General features: G+C 43.2%; 1 protein-coding gene across 1 annotated transcript in view; it reads right to left on the reverse strand.

The window, feature by feature from the left end:
* LOC115116332 (aryl hydrocarbon receptor-like) overlaps positions 1-23,613 on the reverse strand; it is a 50,025-nt gene that overhangs the window by 12,377 nt on the left and 14,035 nt on the right. Inside the window, exons 3-4 of the mRNA XM_065013005.1 lie at positions 3,665-3,765; positions 242-331 (exon numbers count right to left, since the gene is read on the reverse strand). Coding sequence (XP_064869077.1) covers positions 242-331; positions 3,665-3,765 — 191 coding nt within the window. The remainder of the gene's footprint in view (positions 1-241; positions 332-3,664; positions 3,766-23,613) is intronic.

A 23,613-nucleotide genomic window follows, 5' to 3' on the forward strand; every position in this document is an offset into this window, starting at 1 on the left:
AAGGGATTCAACTAGCCTGAGCAGAAACTCAACAAAAGCCCACTTCATCCCCCTAATTCCTAGATTTAATCTGTTTCCTTCATTCAAATGTCTTGCCTTCGTATTTCAACATTAATCTGCACGACACCCGGTCATTATTTTTTACAAAGGCAGAAAGTGGTGAGGTTATGCAGTGATGAGGAGCACGGTTTACATATGTGATGTTGCAGTTGTGTTATGCTACAGATGTTGGAGGTGTTACCTGATGGAAGCCCAGGTAGTCTTGGATAGTAGGAGAGGCATAGAACACATGTCCTTCAGCTGTGACCACCAGCACAAAGCCATTCAGAGCCTGCAAGAATAAAATACAGTGTTAAAACAGTAACACACTCACTTATATACACACTCTCACACATACACAAACATGGCGCACGCACGCACGCATACACAAACCAACAGGCACACAAGCACGCACGCACATACATGCTGATCGTCCTCTCACTTTCACTGTAGTCGAGCCTCATCCACAAACACATCAATTAGAGTGCTTCATTGAAGAGGACATTTTGTTTATCTGGCAGTATTATAATCTGGCAACCTGTTTACTTGCTATCTGCCTCTGATGCTCTGCCTTCACAGATCCCTCAGCATTGACTGATGATCATAACAGCCTCCGTCGTGAGAGAAGAAACCCAAACATGCCATTCATCGCCAGGTGCGAAAGTGTACCTGACATGTGAGCGTGAGTAAACAGTGTGCTATAGAACTAGAGAGTGTTCACTTTGTTGAGTGTAGTAAACCGTGTGCTATAGAACTAGAGAGTGTTCACTGTGTTGAGTGTAGTAAACCGTGTGCTATAGAACTAGAGAGTGTTCACTTTGTTGAGTGTAGTAAACCGTGTGCTATAGAACTAGAGAGTGTTCACTGTGTTGAGTGTAGTAAACCGTGTGCTATAGAACTAGAGTGTTCACTGTGTTGAGTGTAGTAAACCGTGTGCTATAGAACTAGAGTGTTCACTGTGTTGAGTGTAGTAAACCGTGTGCTATAGAACTAGAGAGTGTTCACTGTGTTGAGTGTAGTAAACCGTGTGCTATAGAACTAGTGTTCACTGTGTTGAGTGTAGTAAACCGTGTGCTATAGAACTAGTGTTCACTGTGTTGAGTGTAGTAAACCGTGTGCTATAGAACTAGTGTTCACTGTGTTGAGTGTAGTAAACCGTGTGCTATAGAACTAGTGTTCACTGTGTTGAGTGTAGTAAACCGTGTGCTATAGAACTAGTGTTCACTGTGTTGAGTGTAGTAAACCGTGTGCTATAGAACTAGAGTGTTCACTGTGTTGAGTGTAGTAAACCGTGTGCTATAGAACTAGAGAGTGTTCACTGTGTTGAGTGTAGTAAACCGTGTGCTATAGAACTAGTGTTCACTGTGTTGAGTGTAGTAAACCGTGTGCTATAGAACTAGTGTTCACTGTGTTGAGTGTAGTAAACCGTGTGCTATAGAACTAGTGTTCACTGTGTTGAGTGTAGTAAACCGTGTGCTATAGAACTAGAGTGTTCACTGTGTTGAGTGTAGTAAACCGTGTGCTATAGAACTAGAGAGTGTTCACTGTGTTGAGTGTAGTAAACCGTGTGCTATAGAACTAGAGTGTTCACTGTGTTGAGTGTAGTAAACTGTGTGCTATAGAACTAGAGAGTGTTCACTGTGTTGAGTGTAGTAAACCGTGTGCTATAGAACTAGTGTTCTGTGTTGATAGAACTATAGAACTGTTCACTGTGTTGAGTGTAGTAAACTGTGTGCTATAGAACTAGAGAGTGTTCACTGTGTTGAGTGTAGTAAACCGTGTGCTATAGAACTAGTGTTCACTGTGTTGAGTGTAGTAAACCGTGTGCTATAGAACTAGTGTTCACTGTGTTGAGTGTAGTAAACCGTGTGCTATAGAACTAGAGAGTGTTCACTGTGTTGAGTGTAGTAAACAGTGTGCTATAGAACTAGAGAGTGTTCACTGTGTTGAGTGTAGTAAACCGTGTGCTATAGAACTAGTGTTCACTGTGTTGAGTGTAGTAAACCGTGTGCTATAGAACTAGAGTGTTCACTGTGTTGAGTGTAGTAAACCGTGTGCTATAGAACTAGAGAGTGTTCACTGTGTTGAGTGTAGTAAACCGTGTGCTATAGAACTAGTGTTCACTGTGTTGAGTGTAGTAAACCGTGTGCTATAGAACTAGTGTTCACTGTGTTGAGTGTAGTAAACCGTGTGCTATAGAACTAGTGTTCACTGTGTTGAGTGTAGTAAACCGTGTGCTATAGAACTAGAGTGTTCACTGTGTTGAGTGTAGTAAACCGTGTGCTATAGAACTAGAGAGTGTTCACTGTGTTGAGTGTAGTAAACTGTGTGCTATAGAACTAGAGAGTGTTCACTGTGTTGAGTGTAGTAAACCGTGTGCTATAGAACTAGTGTTCACTGTGTTGAGTGTAGTAAACCGTGTGCTATAGAACTAGTGTTCACTGTGTTGAGTGTAGTAAACCGTGTGCTATAGAACTAGAGAGTGTTCACTGTGTTGAGTGTAGTAAACAGTGTGCTATAGAACTAGAGAGTGTTCACTGTGTTGAGTGTAGTAAACCGTGTGCTATAGAACTAGTGTTCACTGTGTTGAGTGTAGTAAACCGTGTGCTATAGAACTAGTGTTCACTGTGTTGAGTGTAGTAAACCGTGTGCTATAGAACTAGAGAGTGTTCACTGTGTTGAGTGTAGTAAACGTGTGCTATAGAACTAGAGAGTGTTCACTGTGTTGAGTGTAGTAAACCGTGTGCTATAGAACTAGAGAGTGTTCACTGTGTTGAGTGTAGTAAACCGTGTGCTATAGAACTAGAGAGTGTTCACTGTGTTGAGTGTAGTAAACCGTGTGCTATAGAACTAGAGTGTTCACTGTGTTGAGTGTAGTAAACTGTGTGCTATAGAACTAGAGAGTGTTCACTGTGTTGAGTGTAGTAAACCGTGTGCTATAGAACTAGTGTTCACTGTGTTGAGTGTAGTAAACCGTGTGCTATAGAACTAGAGAGTGTTCACTGTGTTGAGTGTAGTAAACAGTGTGCTATAGAACTAGAGAGTGTTCACTGTGTTGAGTGTAGTAAACCGTGTGCTATAGAACTAGTGTTCACTGTGTTGAGTGTAGTAAACCGTGTGCTATAGAACTAGTGTTCACTGTGTTGAGTGTAGTAAACCGTGTGCTATAGAACTAGAGAGTGTTCACTGTGTTGAGTGTAGTAAACGTGTGCTATAGAACTAGAGAGTGTTCACTGTGTTGAGTGTAGTAAACCGTGTGCTATAGAACTAGAGAGTGTTCACTGTGTTGAGTGTTGTAAACCATGACCAGGCCTTGGCATAAAGCACCAGGACAACATATTTCACCTATCAGAACTTTGTGCTAAATGGGTGGTCTTGGATTATAACTTAATCCACCTGGATTAACAAACAAATAAACAATGTCTGGCTCTTGAACTACGCATCTGTCTGTCTGTCTGTCTGTCTGTCTGTCTGTCTGTCTGTCTGTCTGTCTGTCTGTCTGTCTGTCTGTCTGTCTGTCTGTCTGTCTGTCTGTCTGTCTGTCTGTCTGCCTGCCTGCCTGCCTGCCTGCCTGCTGCCTGCCTGCGTTGGTTCTGTGAAGTCAGTGGTCTGTACTGTATTGTACCTGGAGTAGTAGGTCCCCCTTGGAGAAGGTTGTGGCTTCCATCCCATTAATGTTCAGCCCATTCCCATTGGGAAACAGGACACTGCTTTTCTTCATGGTCGCTGCAGACAGAGAGGGATAGGGGGAGAGGGGGGAGGTAGAGGGGGGGGGGGGAAACAAGCTCACATCAGCACGATATCCTGAAAGCAATACGCACGGGAGTCTGGGGAGTCTGGGGTTTCTGGGGAGTCTTGGGAGTATGGAGTTTCTGTGGTTTCTGGGGAGTCTGGGGTTTCTGGGGTTTCTGGGGAGTCTTGGGAGTATGGAGTTTCTGTGGTTTCTGGGGAGTCTGGGGTTTCTGGGGAGTCTGGGGTTCACTTTTTCTTCGTTTTTGTTCACTCAGCCAAGTTCTCCAGTAGGGCTCATATGTTGGCGCTCAGTAAAACATACCAACTCCCTTTCTCACCACTCCTCCTTCACATCCCTGCCCATCTCTCTCTTCCACATTTTTCCACTCTGCCTGCCACTCATTCTCTCCTCCCTCCCTCCCTCCCTCCCTCCCTCCCTCCCTCCCTCCCTCCCTCCCTCCCTCCCACTAATGTATCCTCAATTCCGCCTTTCCGCTTTCTCTTTATCTCCCTCTTACTGCCCCAACTCCCTCTCTCCACTCCTCTCACCTGCTCTACTGGCTTCCTTCCCACTTTCACACCTTCTTCACTCATCTGCCAATCCCTCTCTTTAAGGTCACTCTCTCTTCTGGCTTTATCTGTCCTTTACGGACTGTCCTCCTCACCTCTCCTCTGTCATTACCCATTTATCCACCACACCCCCTATCTCTCCCCTGTCCTCTTCCTCTCTTTCTTTTTTGGACAGAAACACAGAGTTTGTCTCTAAGACACAATGCTTATGTGATTCTACCGGACACAATAATCAGTTTCGATAATTTCTTTTCTCTCCCTGCAGGGTATTTCTTCTTCTCATCCCTGTCCCTGTACCACAGCCAAACAGAGTGGGATTAGGTGACGCTGAGTGAAAACAACTGGCTTGTGTAAGATTCCGTCATGAGAGATGGTGCTACTCTCGGTCAATGGGTTTGAAGCCCGGCCATCGCCCAAATGAAAATCCTGGTGCTGCGAGGAAATTCCATCAATCATGATCAGGACTGAACCTCAAATGTTTCTATTTTCCTCTGAACGACATATAGTTGGACGCCAGTTCGCACACATCTGTCGAAGTACCAGCAACATGGGCTCTCCATGTTTAGTCTGTAACTCCTTGTAAAAAAAATAATCCAGACTTTTTTGTTGTTGTTGAACAAGTCAACCTGCCATGTTTTCACTGGAGTGAAAAACAGATGGGCACCAGGTTTAAGGAGGATGCCTTTCCTTGCAATATGAATTATGCATATTTCATAATAGGGCTTTACGAACCGTGTAACATTGCTGCAAGACAAAAAAAAGCAAATGTTTTTTTATTGCAGCTTGCTTGTGGACATTATAGGCATACCATACCATCCCATTTCAAAGACAAGGCCAACCTGATGGGTTCAATACTCCATATCATATCAGAATCAAACCACAACTCCCTGAAATCAAAGAATCTGAACAAAACCAATTCCACGAAAATCCTTTTTCATGATATATATGGGACTGTGCTTACCAACCAACGGCTCATATTTCTGGGGCTTCACAGTTATGTGGACTTGCTTCAGGGAAACAACTGCTATGATACGCAATTCAAATGAACAAGGACATCCAGTAATACATATAGAGAAGGTATTCCTAAGATTGCCAAACAGATAGGGCTTTCATAACTTTCACAACTGTCCCATTTGAATGACAACTAAATGTTTACATAGAAGCGAGCAGTTGTAATGATTATAGTCGTGAATACTCTCTCTCTCTCTCTGTGTGAAAGGGTTCTTCTTTAGACAACATGAGCGACAACCAGTCCAACCATGCATTCCTCTGAGAGATGATTAAAGAAACAAATCTGTCATAAAAAACAAAGACGTTTCCAAACAGGACAAATAATAACACATTATATACAATATTTTGCAAGGGGTTAAATATGTGTAAAAACTATAGTATGCAGATTTGTTTATGTGAGAATGAGAATGGTTTGATGTGTGTGGATGTGTGTGACTGACTGTGTGTAGTAAATCACTTTTAGGCTCCTGGATTACGATTCCCTGGCTTCTCCCTACCTGGGAACACTTTCAGAAGAAAGAGTACTAAACAGCCCAAATGATACCATTTGTTTTGTTTTAAAAATACTTGAAGGGTTTCTTAACATGATCAGTGTTCTGGCTGCGGAGTGGCATTTCATCCACAGTGGAAAAGCCTGATAAGAAAAGCTTTCCACTGTAGTGAAATGTTGGAAGTGCTTCTAACAATAGGAAAATCAAAAGCTACTCCACCTGTGGATTTTGGGAGGTATCGTATAATCCAAGTCAAATATGTGACAAATAAAATGTTAATGTCTTTTTTTATTACGTAGAACACAGACTTTTATAGACAAATGTCTCAGATCACTTAAAAAAAAAAACCTGTCTAAGACCTTCTATGCTGTCTCTACAACTCTTTCAAGTTGCCAATCATTTTCACAATAGTATTTGAGGAGTCTCACATACTCTAGCAGTCTGTATCTGTGGGTACACGTCAACAAACATTCTAGGGTCTTGTCCATACTATACAAAGTGCACCCCTTTTAAATCTGTGATCACCCTTCATTTAAGCAACGGACCAACGAGGTTGATTGACCGGGGATGTTGTGAAATGGGAGTGACAAGACGTCACTGGTCTGTACCTGAAACACTGTGTGACATTCCCAAGAGAGCTACAAAGCCTGTTAAGACAACCACTTCCAGTCAGGGGATTACAAAAAGCGACTTTTGGCACGGCCTCAGTTATAAAAGGAAGGCTGAGATCCCACTGCTTATGTTGTTAATGGCACATACAACGCCCGGGGCGAGAAACGGCAGGGAGTCTGTAACTTTGTTATTACTGCACAGCATTTCAAGGGAGCGAAAGAGCGAGAGACAGTGTGTGCCAAGCTCGTCTACTGGCATTCAGCTTGTCTGTTTGTTTTGGCTGTGCCGGGCCTGTGCCCCCTTTGCCAATGTGAGTGAAGTGCCACATCAGCAAGTTGAAAAGCTCCCAAAAAGTTGGTAGACCACTGAAACTTGACTCATTGTTCACAGCCTCATTTATCTCAACATCCACCCCCTTCCCCCACTAGGGGGCTCCACTTGGTAACATATACACATGCTAGCAAAATTGACCCATCTCATTATCTTTCCTTATTTTTCCTAAAAACATGCCCAATCTACATGACACACACACACACACACACACACACACACACACACACACACACACACACACACACACACACACACACACACACACACACACACACACACAGCTCAGTCCACCTGAGCCCACCCAATCTATGTGAGTTTAAAGAGTAAATCCCCACAGCTGAATGGAGCTTTTGTTTTCCCCTGGTGTCTGAGTGGCATGCATCATCAGTCGATGAGCAGGTTCTGACCTGCAAAACCGCTTCAGAGCGAGAGAGAGATGAGGGAGAGAGTAGAGAGAGCGAGAAAGAGTGATGTCTGTTGTAGTAATGTACAGTGTGTTCATGTACTGTACAGTCTGAGTGAATGAGCATAGGAGTTACCATAGGACAAGAGCACGTGCCGGTTTACTACACTGACGGTTTCCTTTTGGGGAAAGCATATTAAACCTTGTTTGTTTTTCTTTGAGGTGGTTTTTCCAGCATTAGGCCTGCAGTGTTCTTCTGTAATCATTAGATTTACTGATGTCTTTGGAATTGTTCTATACTCTCTTAGTTGAATCAATAGATAACAAAACCAGTTTAATCTGGTTTAATGGTACAAAAAAAAACTACAAAGTGCATGGGACTGTCTGGGACATACAGTTAAATTATGTTAATTATTTGTGGCTGCAGGACTGACAGCCAGGGATGCTCCTCAACCAGAGGATGTCTGTACATCCCCTTCCCACTGACCCTCCTGACCCCACTGTGTCTGGTTCACTGGGGAGCTAGCCTTGCCCGATTGGGTCTGCTGGGTCGTGGGACCCCCTCAGCCCTCTCCGTCTCAGCCTCAGGAACTCCACTGACCTCCCCAGTCTGGCAGCCAAGTGGTGGGCCAGGACTCAGGAGCAGCACAGGAGAGCAGTAACCGTACAGTACTGCACAATGCACCGCCACACATAACAGTGCAATAAACACTAGCAGTTAACAATGGAAAAAAAGAAGAAGAAAGAACACAATGCACTGGGAAAGAAAACCAGACTCAAAACACACAGGGGCCACTTACTCACGCAAACAGCGAGGAGGGCAAAAAAAAATTATGGGATGTGTTGGATCGTCCAGATTCTGGCTTGGATTGGCCTGCCTTGCACTGTGTGTTTTGGAGAGATTGCTTGTCTATGTGTGAGAGAGGCGGCAGGGCTACACAGTAGGTAGAGGCAGTGTGTTTGTCATTAGGTCTGATATTTAGTCTGTTTTCATTTGTTTGGTCGTTTGATGCACAGCTTGGTTTGCCTGGGAGCTTGTTCAGAGACTTGAGCCTGAGCAGCGTTCATTATGTGGGTGTACTTGTTAATGTCTGTTTCTAGATGGACATGACTTTATGTGAGCATGTTAGCATTCACTTATGTGTGTGTTGTACTGTATGTGTTTATGTTTGTGTGCTGTGTGCGCACTTTCCAAGAGGCAGGCAGGGGGGTGTGTGCTCAGGGGGCCCCTCTCACCGCTAACAGCGTTGCGTGACTAGAGTGGACGGATGGGCTGGGGAGAGGCCACATCCTGGGATTTTCCTGCGGCAGCTGCTCAGATAAGGGAAACGCTCTTGTCGGTATTGCTTACAAAAGCCCTAGGGGCCCATGCGGGAGGAGGGAGGATGTGTGTGTGTGTGTGTGTGTGTGTGTGTGTGTGTGTGTGTGTGTGTGTGTGTGTGTGTGTGTGTCTGTGTGTGTGTGTGTGTAGGCTGCTAGATCAGTCCTGCAGCTTTCAATGAGAAAACCTGTCTTTTGGCACAGACCCAAGATTTAACACAATCAAAACCCGACACTGCCAGATAGTCGGCTGGACTGTTTTTGCAAGCGTAATTTTGTGTGGTCTCACACGAACACTGCAAAGACGTCTGGCAGTCATCCAGATCCTTACAACCCCTACAATGTTTTCTCTGTGCTTTTTATTTTTCAGTTCAGCAAAGTCATGACAAATACATGTAAAAGACGACACGCTGTTAACACTCTTGTCCTTCACACAGTCAGCTACCTATGCAAATACCTTCCCATAATACCTGCATTGTCTTTTAGGAAAACAGATTAGCAATGAAATAAAAGACACATTTGCATCAATGTGCTAATAAAAGCCACAGCTTTTTCAACGGGCCCTGAATGGACCTACATACAACCAATGGGCCACCACCCATATGAAAGCCCACATAATTTGTTGATTCTTCTAAAAGTCGAGTGTAGTAAAAAGCCTATTTAGAGTCCATGTCATCACAGCATGTGTTGACCCTAGCATCCACCTTCATCCACGGCCCCTGCCATTGGTTGAGTCCTGTTATCATCCTCTATCATGTATAAATCCAGGTGATTCACGTTAAATAACAGTAAGTGCATACATGATTAAGTTAATGGTTTGGCAGCAGCTAATGGTTTGGCACACAACCTTACTGTAGAATAGAAAACAAATCAATCTCCCTTACTGCCCTCCAAGTGTTACTAAACTTGCAGCAGATGTTTGATAACGATATCTGATATCTTCATCCACATTTTTAGACTGAAGAGGAGGACATTTTGACCCTTTTAAACCGTGGCTGATTGTCCATGAAAGTGTTTTTCAGTATGCCTGGCTATGAAACCCAACACCGCTCTGACAGGGCATTAACCACCAGCCCACTGTGGCCTCCTCTGTCTGTTACAACCGCCCATTATAGGATTCTATAACAGTGAACATGAGCTTCACTCCAGGCAAGATTTCCTTGTCATTCAGTGTAAGGGGAACTGGTATAGCCCTTCAAGAATGTGATATCTTCTCAACGGATTATAATTAGCTGAAATTAAAATTTTAAAAAGAGGGGGAGGTAATACAGCTGGTTCGGCTATTTAGGAGAGATCTGTCTGCAGTATATTATGTACAGTACATGGAAGACGTGACTTGATGGCCCACTATAACTTATCATGTGCAATGTTGTGTTTATTAGTGCCTGAAGAATACACTGCATGCATACTTAAATCTGGACACTGACTTGCCTAGTTAAGAAAAGGTTAAATAAAAAAAATGTAACACAAAATCTGGACACTGAGACAAGACAGTAGATTTATGAAAGAAAGACTGTGCTAGCCAGAAAGAGAGGCTGAGTACGAGCTCTAAAAAAAGTGAAAGGCTGAAAGGAATGCAGTTGACGGGACTGGGACTGACAGAGAGTTTATAAAAGGCAGATTGCGCAAGAAAGAGAATTAACGAGTATAAATGAAAGTGCACAACGTTGTCATAGAGAGAGAGGGGCTGCGAGAAGCGCAGTGCCAGAAAGAGAGGGGGAGAAATGAAAGCATGCCAGCTATGCATAGGGGAATATTATCTTGATTTGAAAACATTTAGTTCCAGCAGATCCAGTACACAGATCTCTGTTCTCACGCAGATGTGCAGGAAGTGGCAGGCAGGGACATCATGCACCCCAAAAAATCTGAGCGGGAACAACGTACAGCTGGTAGGTGGTCCGGAGGGGGGCTTTGAGAATTTTGCATCTTTTGAACACCTGAAACGGCCTTTTCCTGCAATCTAGAGCCATAATCATTATGCTTAATTCTATCTAAATAAATATGTCTATTTTTCAGTATATCTATATATACTGTACCTCTTGAGTTGTCTGTATCCTCCTGATTGGTGGTTTTGTTTTTTAAAGAAACAAAATATGCTTCTCTGCATTCTGCTAAATTCTGATTAAAGATTGAAAGGAATGCAAGTCTTAATTCAGTACATTTAGTTATTGCTGGCTTTTATAAAGTCTACCAACCTTGCCAGCAGGCATGCCAGCTAAAATAGTTACACAAGCTAGCTACTTTAACTTGATTGATAGCCTGAAAAGGCTTCTTGTTAGCTAGTTATGAGGTTGGGATATTGGGAACCTATCTGGGCTAAAGACAACTTCATACAATTGCTAAGTTTCCAGTAGTATTACAGAGAAAAAACTAAATCCATTTCTATTTTCTGATTTTTTTTTTTAACAGGACAAATCTGAGGGGGCACATGCCGCTATGGGCATGAAGCCTGTGGGGGTGGGGATAATGACACAGCGAGAGCCAATGGGGTGAGCTAGCTGCCCTATAGGGCCAACCCTCTGTCACTCACTTGATTAATGTTCCTGTTACTTCCATGACTGGAGGGAAAGGCAACATCGTCTGTCATAGTACAGTGCCACGAGCTGTTCTCTCCCTTACCGTCGGGCAGACGGTATCGGACGATGACCAACAGGCTCAGAGACAGTTTCTATCTGCAAGCCATCAGACTGCTGAACACGTGAACTCTACTGACCACCTGCTCTGATTCTCTGCACCTTAGCACATCACAACTGCTGCTACCAGACTTATTACACTGCTCAATTTATACATTTGCACTCCATCCCCCCCTTCCCCAAAACACATGTACCCCTGTATATATTTGACTATTTGTGCCTTTCTGTATTATACTTATGATATGTTTATACTATTCTACTTCCATTTACTTTTTGTTGTTGTTGTTGCATTGTCGAAAAGGAAACTACAAGTAAGCATTTCTTTAGACGATGTATACCATGCGTATCCCATACATACGACTAATACAACTTGAAACTTGAAGTGTAGTTGAGGTACTTGATATTGGTCAATTTCTTTGCTATAAGGCTAAAGTTAGAATTGGTGGTCAAGTTAGAATTGGCCATCGTCTGAAGAATCGTTGTCAGTTAATTTTCATAACCCACGAATGCAAGGCCAGGCTCGACTCCAACACCATCATTACGTTTGCAGACGACACAACAGTGGTAGGCCTGATCACCGGCAACGATGAGACAGCCTATACGGAGGAGGTCAGAGATCTGGCAGGGTGGTGCCAGAATAACAACCTATCCCTTATAGACTGTTCTCTCTACTACCGCATGGCAAGTGGTACCGGAGTGCCAAGTCTAGGACAAAGAGGCTTCTCAACAGTTTTTACCCTCAAGCCATAAGACTCCTAAACAGGTAATCAAATGGCTACCCAGACTATTTGCATTTTGTGCCCCCCCAACCCCTCTTTTTACACTGTTTATCATATATGCATAGTCACTAACTATACATTCATGTACAAACAACCTCAATTGGGCCGACCAACCAGTGCTCCCGCACAATGGCTAACCAGGCTATTTGCATTGTGTCCCACCACCCACCAACCCCACTTTACGCTACTGCTACTCTCTGTTCATCATATATGCATAGTCACTAACCATATCTACATGTACATACTACCTCAATCAGCCTGACTAACCAGTGTCTGTATATAGCCTCACTACATTTATAGCCTCACTACTGTATATAGCCTGTCTTTTTACTGTTGTTTTATTTCTTTACTTACCTATTGTTCACCTAATACCTTTTTTGCACTATTGGTTAGAGCCTGTAAGTAAGCAATTCACTGTAAACTTTGATTTGATTTATGTTACAAGTACTACTTTATGGAGAACTGCATTTGTTTTTTACCTTTATTTAACTAGGCAAGACAGTTAACAACCAATTATTATTTACAATGACAACCTAGGAACAGTGGGTTAACTGCCTTGCTCAGGTGCAGAGCGACAGATTTTTACCTTGTCCGCTCGGGGATTCGATCTTGCAACCTTGCGGTTATCTAGTCTAACCACTAGGCTACCCTCCGCCTCATGAAAGTCAACTAAGCCAACCTGGATGAGGGGTTCATCCAAGTAAATAAACAGTGTTAAGGCACCATTCATAACTCAGTATGAGAGACGCAATGAACAATTTGAGTTCTTCTCCGTGTCTGTTAAAAAATGATGCTTGATGGGGGGGGGCACAATCTAGGATAGGAATCTTCCTCCTTGGCAAAAGTGAATATGATCTGGCAACCCAAACTAACTCTGTGCCTGGTGTGCTCTAGATATAACACTGCCATACTGATCCTTATGACCTTGTATGCAGTTGATCAAAGCTGGGAGAAAGAGCTCATTGTGCCGAGACGTACGTACGGGAATAGTTTGAAGACAAAAAAAAACATGTTGAAATTGGCCCATATCTCCCGTCTAAATTTAGCCTCTCAGATCAGATAGTGTTTGGTTGAGATGGTAGTGAGTAACAGCGGGAGGGGATTAGGCTATGTCTGATAGAGTGTGAGTGGTAATGGTGGTTGATATTCCTTCTGTGACCTGCCCTTTCAGAGAAGAGAACAGGGTGAAAGAGAGGCGTGTTAGGTTGTTGCGTGAACTCCATGGCACACCGACAGCCATATCAGACAAAATAGAACTACTCTCCCAAAACAGGCCGCTTCTTCTTGTTGTTTATGTCATGCTTGTTTGCATTAGACATGTTTGGTTTTCTTCTGAATTCTTTGCTGTTCTAGAGGAAGGATGATGTCGTCCTTCATGGCTTGTAATTTTGTTGTCGATATTTCACAATTCTTCAATGCTTTGAGAGAGATATGAATCACAGAAAGACTAATATATCCTCCATTTTTTTTATCATTGCCTGATAATTCTCTATAAAGTCTCTGAAATGGTTCATAGTCCGTTGATTACAGTTTTAAATAAACAGAGTGGTCCTCTGTGGGAGTTGTTAAATGTCAGCGTATGAACCATGGTAGCAGGCCAGCCTGAAGGAAGCCAACAACAACACAATGGCAGACAATGAGAGGGTGAAAGAGCACAACAGCAGTGGATCTACTAAACATTGGACCACCACCTGCCTACTTCAGGTCAACCTTCCAACATAAGATGAGCAATCATAATCTATGCCCTTATATAACATAAGTTACCCAGGCTATATTTGAATCAAATTTGATTATTTTTGTCCAAAAAGGTTGGCATTTAGAAGGACTATTATTTATGCATGTGTCCTGAGCAGAATGGTGTGCAGGTTCAAACGCCTAAAGTTCTTATGATCCAAAATAAGGCCGAAAATGGGAGTATCGTGTCGGCAGTGGGACCCAGATCATAACCCTTAAACCAAATTTGGTTAGTAGAAATGAAAACATCATTAAAACGACTTCCCAATGGTCGTTTGCATTCTCACGCTATACTGAAAGGCGAGCCATAGAGTGAGAGCCAACAGGCAATTGTTCAATGAAAATAAAACCTGTCACTTCATTAAAATGGTCTTTCCTGGAGATGTTGATATTGGGTTGACAGGTGAATTACACTGGGGTTTAAAGAGAGTTTTACCCAAAACAGCTTGTCCTTCAAGAAAATAGACTGATGATCAGTTAATCATGATTCAATGACAAACAACAAGACTTCTCCAATACACATGCTCTTGCCTCTCCCAAGTAGAAGGCTTTTAGAAGTTTTTACCCCATTCTCAAATGATTGTGTTTTTGACAAGTGTTCTTATTGTTGCGATACACTTTGACCTTGTTTGGGTTGGTCGGTTTGTGTCAATGTGGGTGCTTTGTGGACATTCCTAAGACATAGAAATGAACAGCGAGCGATTTGACATCAACAAAGCAGCTATAATGGCAAACAGACATACTGAGGATTTTTTCAATTAACTTGAAAAGACGCTCCATTATTTGCTTTTTTACAATGACACACAATGTGCCGCCAGGAGAATGTCCTACAAGTGTTCCAAAATATCTAACGTTACCTAATAAAGTCTCGATACAAAGCCAAGACACACATACAATATGCCGTTTTCAAATCAGTTCGGGCCATTTCAGCCATTTGAAAAGGAATTTGAAAAGGAAAAACAAAGACACACACATCAAGCTTTCATAAATGGCCCTTTAAATGTAACTAGCATCCGTCAAATATATTTTGTTCTGTCATTTCTCTCCCAAACCGTTTACAGGATCTTTATCAGGTCCTAAACCTGCCCCCACTTGAGCTCTACCAGTGTTTGTTTTGACTGGGGGGAGCAGTACAGAGTAGACCGAGCTGGCTGATACTATCTGTATTGTTGCCCAGGCAAAGACCCTCTGAAACTATGCAGTGGACTTGTTTTTGTGCTTCTATATCTGTTGTGATTCTATTCACCAATGGCATGAGGATCAACACATTTGGTCAATCTGAGAATTAAGAAAAATGCTCCAGCGAAAATAAAAAAAATAGACATATTTTTGTGTGTTATATAATTGTGTGCAATGTTTTCACTAGAAAACGTACGATGGAAAAGGCTGGTTCCTTTCCCTAGTGTTCTACACTACCGGTCAATAGTTTTAGAACACCTACTCATTCAAGGGTTTTTCTTTATTTTTACTATTTTCTACATTGTAGAAAAATAGTGAATACATCAAAACTATTAAATAACACATATGGAATCATGTAGTAAACAAACAAGTGTTAAACAAATCAAAATATATTTTGTATTTGAGATTCTTCAAATAGCCACCTTTTGCCTTGATGACCGCTTTGCACACTCTTGGCATTCTCTCAACCAGCTTCACCTGGAACACATTTTTCCAACAGTCTTGACGGAGTTCCCACATATACTGAGCACTTGTTGGCTGCTTTTCCTTCACTCTGCGGTCCGACTCATCTCAAACCATCTCAATTTGGTTGAGGTCGGGGGATTGTGGATGCCAGGTCATCTGATGCAGCACTCCATCACTCTCCTTCTTTGTGAAATAGCCATTACACAGCCTGTAAGTGTGTTGGGTCATTGTCCTGTTGAAAAACAAATGATACAGTGGTCCCACCAAGCCCAAACCAAATGGGATTGCATATTGCTGCAGAATGCTGTGGTAGCCATGCTGGTCATGTCACATGTGACTAGGGTGGGCATTCTATGTTTTGGATTTCTGTGTTGTTTGGCCGGGTGTGGTTCTCAATCAGAGGCAGCTGTCTATCGTTGTCTCTGATTGTGAACCATACTTAGGTAGCCTTTTCCCACCTGTGTGGTGTGGGTAGTTGCTTTCTGTTTTTGTGTCTGCACCAGACAGAACTGTTTCTGTTGTTCTCTTTATTGTTTGTCTATTCAGTGTTCAGTTCAACGAATAAAAGATGAACACCTACCACGCTGCACCTTGGTCCTCACCTTCTTCCACCAACGGCCGTTACAGGTTAAGTGTGCCTTGAATTCTAAATAAATCACAGACAGTGTCACCAGCAAAGCACCCCCATACCACAACACCTCCTCCTCCATGCTTTACGGTGGGAAATACACATGCAGATATCATCCATTCACCCACACTGCATCTCACAAAGACACGGCGGTTGGAACCAAAAATCTCCAATTTGGACTCCAGACAAAAGGACAGATTTCCACCGGTCTACTGTCCATTGCTCGTGTTTTTTGGCCCAAACAAGTCTTTTCTTCTTATTGGTGTCCTTTAGTAGTGGTTTCTTTGCAGAAATTTGACCATGAAAGCCTGATTCACACAAACTCCTCTGAACAATTGATGTTGAGATGTGTCTGTTACTTGAACTCTGTGAAGCATTTATATGGGCTGCAATTTCTGAGGCTGGTAACTCTAATGAACTTATCCTCTGCAGCAGAGGTAACTCTGGGTCTTCCATTCCTGTGGCGGTCCTCATAAGAGCCAGTTTCATCATAGCGCTTGATGGTTTTTGCGACTGCACTTGAAGAAACTTTCAACGTTTTTGAAATATTCCAGATTGACTGACCTTCATGTCTTAAAGTAATGATGGACTGTCATTTCTCTTTGCTTATTTGACCTTTTCTTGCCATAATATGGACTTGGTCTTTAACCAAATTTGGTTATCTTCTGCATACCACACCTACCTTGTCACAACACAACTGATTGGCTTAAACACATTAAGAAGGAAATACATTTCACAAATTAACTTTTAAGAAGGCAAACCTGTTATTTGAAATGCATTTCAGGATGATACCTCATGAAGCTGGTTGAGAGTATGGCAAGAGTGTGCCAAGCTGTCATCAAGGCAAAGGGTAACTAGTTGAAGAATCTCAAATCTCAAATATATTTTGATTTGTTTAACACTTTTTTGTTTATTACATGATTCCATATGTGTTATTTCACAGTGTTGATGTCTTCACTATTGTTATACAATGTAGAAAATAGTATAAATAAAGGAAAACCTTTGAATGAATAGATGTTCTAAAACTTTTGACCAGTAGTGTAGGTCCATACTATACTATTCTGTGAGATTTTCAACTTCACTACATAACACAGTCTCTGGGAATTCAACCCGGCCGACGGAAACAGAGACAATGAACGACATCACAATGAATATCAAAGCTCTTTGAATACTTTACAGTGTGGACCATGAGACAATGCAATGTGTGATGATGCAATCTGCTATTGCCAAGTGTACAAATGACCCACTTTCCGGCGTCTATTGTTCAATCATATCAAATAAAGAATGAAAAACGACAACAATGCAACTGAGGCCCTTTAATCACCGATTCAAAGTCGCTAAGTCCAGTTTTTAAAAGACCATGCCACGCAAGGCTAGAGTTGACATGGACACTGTGCTCTTTAAACTTGTTGACCGGTTGGGGCTGAGACAAGTGTGCAAGGTTTCAGGTGCTGCATGTCCATAACATGTGGATGCCAAAGGAGTAGGGTCATAGGGTGAGGGGTTACATTGGCGTGTATTGTATGCCCATAAAAATGCCACTAATAGCAGTATGCAAATTATGCTGCATTGGGCAGGTGCCACTATGTCTCTGTTCCTCCAGCACATGATAATAATGGGAAAGTAGCCTCACAGTAGTGTCAGGGAAAAAACCTGCCCATTGAACAAATTGTTAGGCTTCAAATGAAGATTTTTGATTTAGTCTAGTCTTATGTAATTTTGACTAAAATATCATCAAGTCTTAGTCAAATTGTTGTAATTTGAATAATGATTTAGTCTAGTTATATTCAAAATGACAAAAACAGTGAGAAATTTTAGTCAACCAAATGCCCTTTCAAAGTCTCCCTGAACCTGCCATTGATGCTGCCGCCAGCATGCTTCACTGTAGGGATGGTGCCAGGTTTCCTCCAGACGTGACGCTTAGCCTTCAGGCCAAAGAGTTCAATATTGGTTTCATCAGACCAGAGAATCTTGTTTCTCATGGTCTGATAGTCCATTATGTGCCTTTTGGCAAATTCCAAGCGAGCTGTCATATACCTTTTTACTGAGGAGTGGCTTCTGTCTGGCCACTCTACCATAAAGGCCTGATTGGTGGAGTGCTGCAGAGATGGTTGTCCTTCTGGAAGGATCACAGAGGAACTCTGGAGCCCTTCTCCCCCGATTAGTGGTTCCAAACTTCTTCAATTTACGTCAATGCGGCAGAATTGTTTTGGTACCCTTCCCCAGATCTGTGCTTCAACACAATCCTGTAATTTTTTTTTTTTTAATACATTTGCAAAAATTTCTAAAAACCTGTTTTTGCTTTGTCATTGTGGGGTATTGTGTGAAGATTGATGAGGATGTTAAAAAACATTTTTTTTTTTTAAATAAGGCTGTAACGTAACAAAAGGTGGAACAAGTCAAGGGGTCTGAATACTTTGCAAATGCTCTGTAAATCACTGACTTCCATGTGCACAAACATACATAGCCTTGTCCTAGTTGGTTGACAACTCCACTGTGTCCTCCTCCCAGAGCGCTAAGAACCTTGGCGTGATCCTGGACAACACCCTGTCGTTCTCAACTAACATCAAGGCGGTGGCCCGTTCCTGTAGGTTCATGCTCTACAACATCCGCAGAGTACGACCCTGCCTCACACAGGAAGCGGCGCAGGTCCTAATCCAGGCACTTGTCATCTCCCGTCTGGATTACTGCAACTCTCTGTTGGCTGGGCTCCCTGCCTGTGCCATTAAACCCCTACAACTCATCCAGAACGCCGCAGCCCGTCTGGTGTTCAACCTTCCCAAGTTCTCTCACGTCACCCCGCTCCTCCGCTCTCTCCACTGGCTTCCAGTTGAAGCTCGCATCCGCTACAAGACCATGGTGCTTGCCTACGGAGCTGTGAGGGGAACGGCACCTCAGTACCTCCAGGCTCTGATCAGGCCCTACACCCAAACAAGGGCACTGCGTTCATCCACCTCTGGCCTGCTCGCCTCCCTACCACTGAGGAAGTACAGTTCCCGCTCAGCCCAGTCAAAACTGTTCGCTGCTCTGGCCCCCCAATGGTGGAACAAACTCCCTCACGACGCCAGGACAGCGGACTCAATCACCACCTTCCGGAGACACCTGAAACCCCACCTCTTTAAGGAATACCTAGGATAGGATAAAGTAATCCTTCTCACCCCCCTTAAAATATTTAGATGCACTATTGTAAAGTGGCTGCTCCACTGGATGTCATAAGGTGAATGCACCAATTTGTAAGTCGCTCTGGATAAGAGTGTCTGCTAAATGACTTAAATGTAATGTAAATGTCCTATCAACATATTTTTCTGCATAACATCCAATTATCTTCCCAACAACAGAAATATGACAAACATTAGGAACACCTGCTTTTTCCATGACATAGACTGACCTGGTGAATCCAGGTGAAAGCTAGGATCCCTTAGCAAAGTCACCTGTTAAATCCACTTCAATCAGTGTAGATGAAGGGGAACAGACAGGTTAAATTAAAGAATGATTTTTAAGACTTGAGACAATTGAGGCATGGATTGTGTATAGTATGTATGCCATTCAGAGGCTGAATTGGCAAGACAAAATGTTCAAGTGCCTTTGAACAGGGTATGGTAGTAGGTGCCAGGCCCAACAGTTTGCGTGTGTCAAGAAGGGTCCACCACCCAACCAACTTGATACAACTGCGGGAATCATTGGGGTCAACATGGACCAGCATCCCTGTGGAACGCTTGTAGAGTCCATGCCCCGAAGAATTGAGGCTGTTCTGAGGGCAAAAGGGGGTGCAATTCAACATTAGGAAGGTGTTCCTAAACGTAAATACAGAGACAAAGCGGAGTTGCAATTCACGAGACGTATGTGGCAGGGTCTACAGACAATCACGTAATACAAAAGGGAAAACCAGCCACGTTGTGGACACCAACGTCTTGCTTCCGGACAAGCTAAACACCTTCGCCTGCTTTGAGGATAAATGTGAGGACAGACGCTGGGAGCCAGGAGAAGCAAGTACAGGGAGTGAATATTTAATCAATAACAGGCATGAAACAAATCACGGACATTGTCTGAACAAGGGAAACATAACAACATTAATGCTGACACGGGGATCAAACTGAGGAATAGACAGAAGAAGGGGCAAGAAGGGGCAATCAATAAAGTGATGGAGTCCAGGTGAGTCCAATGAAGTGCTGATGTGCGTAACGATGGTGTCAGGTGTGCGTAATGGTGGGCAGCCAGGCGTCCTCGAGCAACCAGAGAGGGGGAGCGGTAGCAGGCATGACAATAACAAAGTGCCACCGACGCGGCCCGCCACCAAGGGCTGTGGGCCCTCCTTCTCCGTGGTCGACGTGAGTAAGACATTTAATCCTATTAAACCTCGCGACGGCATCCCTAGCCTTGTTCTCAGAGCATGCACATACCAGCTGTTTACGGAGATATTCAATCTCTCCCTATCCCAGTCTGCTGTCCCCACTTGCTTCAAGATGTCCAACATTATTCCTGTACCCAAGAAAGCAAAGGTAACTGAAATAAATTACCATTAAATGAGTAGCACTCACTTCTGTCGGCTAGTTAAAGATCCTATCACCTTACCTGACACCCTATACCGACTTCAATTTGCTTACCGCCCCAATAGATCCACAGACGATGCAATCGCCATCGCACTGCACACCGTCCTATTGCATCTGGACAAGAAGAATACCTATATGAGAATGATGTTCATTGACTACAGCTCAGCATTCAAATCAAATCAACTGGGTCCTGGACTTCCTGACGGGCCACCCCCAGGTGGTGAAGGTAGGAAACAACACCTCCACTTCACTGATCCTCAACACAGGGGCCTCACAAGGGTTCGCCTTCAACTCAATCATCAATTTTGCAGACGACACAACAGCAGCCTGATTACCAACAATGACGACACAGGAAAGAGGTGAGGGCCCTGGGAGAGTGGTGCCAGGAAAATAACCTCTCACTCAACGTCAACAAAACAAAGTATCTGATCGTGGACTTCAGGAAATAACAGAGGGAGCACGCCCCAATCCACATCGACGGGATCGCAGTAGAGAATGTTAAAATCTTCAAGCTCCTCGGCATACACATCACCAACGATCTGAAATGGTCCACCCACACAGACAGTGTGCTGAAGAAAGCGCAAAAGCACCTCTTCAGCCTCCTGAGGTTGAAGAGGCGCTGTTGCGCTTTCTTCACCACACTGTCACCACACTAAAACCCTCACAAACTTTAACAGATACACAATTGAGAGCATCCTGTCGGGCTGTATCACCGCCTGGTACAGCAACTGCACCGCCAGCAACCGCAGGGCTCTCCAGAGGGTGGTGCGGTCTGCCAAACGCATCATTGGGGGAAAACTACCTGTCCTCCTGGACACCTACAGCACCTGATGTCACAGGAAGGCTAAAAATATCATCAAGGACATCAACCGCCTTGAGATAGGAGCTGTTTCTCTGTCTCTTTGTCCCAGCTTTGATGCACCTGTACTGACCTCGCCTTCTGGATGGTAGTGGGGTGAACAGGCAGTGGCTCGGGTGGTTGTTGTCCTTATTCTACTGTATTTTAGTCAATGCCACTCCGACATTGCTCAATCAAATTTACTTTTAGATTCAGGTGTATTGTTGTGAGCTGTTAGATACTACTGCACTGTTGGAGCAAGGAACACAAGCATTTAACTACACCTGCAATAACTTCAGATAAATATGTCAAATCAATACAATTTGATTTGACATGAGTTAGATAATGCACATTACATACAAAACAGACACACACAAACAGAGAGAGAGAGAGAGAGTAGCACAATCACATGATGTGCATCCTGCAAAGTAGTATGGGTTGTACCTCGGTCACTCACATAATTTCCATTGTTATCAACACTCCACAGACGCCACAGTGGACGTAGTGGATTCACTAAACCTCAAGTCCAAATCGAGTCCCAAGTCCCCTGTGCTCGAGTCCAAGTCCGAGTCAACAATGGTCGAGTCACGAGTTGAGTACCAATCCCTATGGCTGAAGTCCAAGTCTCAGTGCTCGAGTCCTGGTCCAAGTGCTGAAGTCTGAGTCACTGGGTCCACTTTGACTCAAAATAAAGCTATTTACACAGTCAGATATAGTGTAATGGCAAGAGGAATTTAGTCAATAAATTGTTTGCTATCCCTTTTCATTTCTTTCTGTGCCACCAAATGTTTGCATATAGGCTAATGGTAATGATACCAGGGCCATGTTCAGTTGCAGAACGTTCTTGAACGTTGCAGATAGAAATTCAGAGGCATTTTTGTTCTACATAGCATATTTCTATCTGAACGTTCCAATAGGTTGCATCCTGTTGAACGCACCTCAAGTTGTTAGCAATAGTTAGCTAATGAGGTAACATGACTGAACAAGATGTAGCCTAAACAAATGGTTTATGGTCCGGTCCGCAAGTAGCCTAGTTTTAGAACGGCCTGCAATATGCTTTATGAATGTAAAATGTGGCCCGAAAATGCATGATAGAAAGAAAATTACTTTAACGCTGGTATTATAGGTCATATCTTTTGAACAGTAAGGGCTAGAATCAAGCAATCATCTCTGAGAAAAAAAGGGAGACTTGGCAACATTGGCTACAGAACATGGCTATGAAATGTAGTGCGGAAAGTGGGAGGGTTGAGTCAGACTACAAATTCAAAGACAGACAACTTTATATACTCAACAGAGAGAAAAACATAGCTAGACTGTTATATTAAAATTAAACTCAATGCTGCTATTGTATTTAATTTTGTAAAGCAGCTTGTGTTTCTTGACCAGGCAAAGGGTATCTAAAGAAAAGGGAAGCATAGGAGTCCCCTGCTCAATCTGAATAATCGGAGAAGGAGCGGAGACTGTCTGGCCACACTCATCACTTGCTGCCCTGCAGCTCACGAGCTGATGTAGGCTGTGTGTGTCTGGTGTGGCATGTCCTTCCTACTGCTGAACAGAACTGCGCTGAGCTGTTGTGCTGCTAATATTAATTGTGCTTATCACTGAAAAGCTCTCAATCTCTCCAAAAACTCTTGTCCAGTACACTTAGTTGTCAGATTTAGATAATTTTGTCTCTTCTTCTTTTAGTCAACTGAAATAAAAAAAGTTTATTGCAAGTTTATTACTCTTGCGTCGGTGGCAAGAGTTTTTTTCAGGGTCTTTTGAATCAGTTATATTCTCATCAATTGCCACTGAAAAATGTTTGACAAATATTTGAGTCACTATGTTTGTTGACAAAATGAACACTGACACACACAATTTACACATACTGTCACACCTTGATCTGTTTCACCTGTCTTTGTGCTTGTCTCCACCCCCCTCCAGGTGTCGCCCATCTTCCCCATTATCCCCAGGGCATTTATACCTGTGTTCTCTGTTTGTCTGTTGCCAGTTCGTCTAGCGTGCTTTCCCATCTTCCCATTTCTTAAGTTCTGTTTCCTAGTTTTCTCAGTTCTGGCTATTCTGCCAGGCCTGACTCTGAGCTTGCCTGCTATCCTGTACCTGCCTGACTCTGACCTGATCACGAACCCCTGTCTGTCCTCGACCTGCCCTTTGGCTGCCTCGTGTTCACAATAAATCATCTGAGAACTGTACTATCCACCTTCTGTGTCTGCATTTGGGTCATATCCTGAGCCGTGATACATACAGATAACTGCCGAAATAAAGAAACACTTGCGTAAATGAGGGATACAAAGTA

The sequence above is a fragment of the Oncorhynchus nerka genome, linkage group LG3, assembly GCF_034236695.1.
Source record: "Oncorhynchus nerka isolate Pitt River linkage group LG3, Oner_Uvic_2.0, whole genome shotgun sequence".
In the NCBI taxonomy this organism is placed as follows: domain Eukaryota; kingdom Metazoa; phylum Chordata; class Actinopteri; order Salmoniformes; family Salmonidae; genus Oncorhynchus; species Oncorhynchus nerka.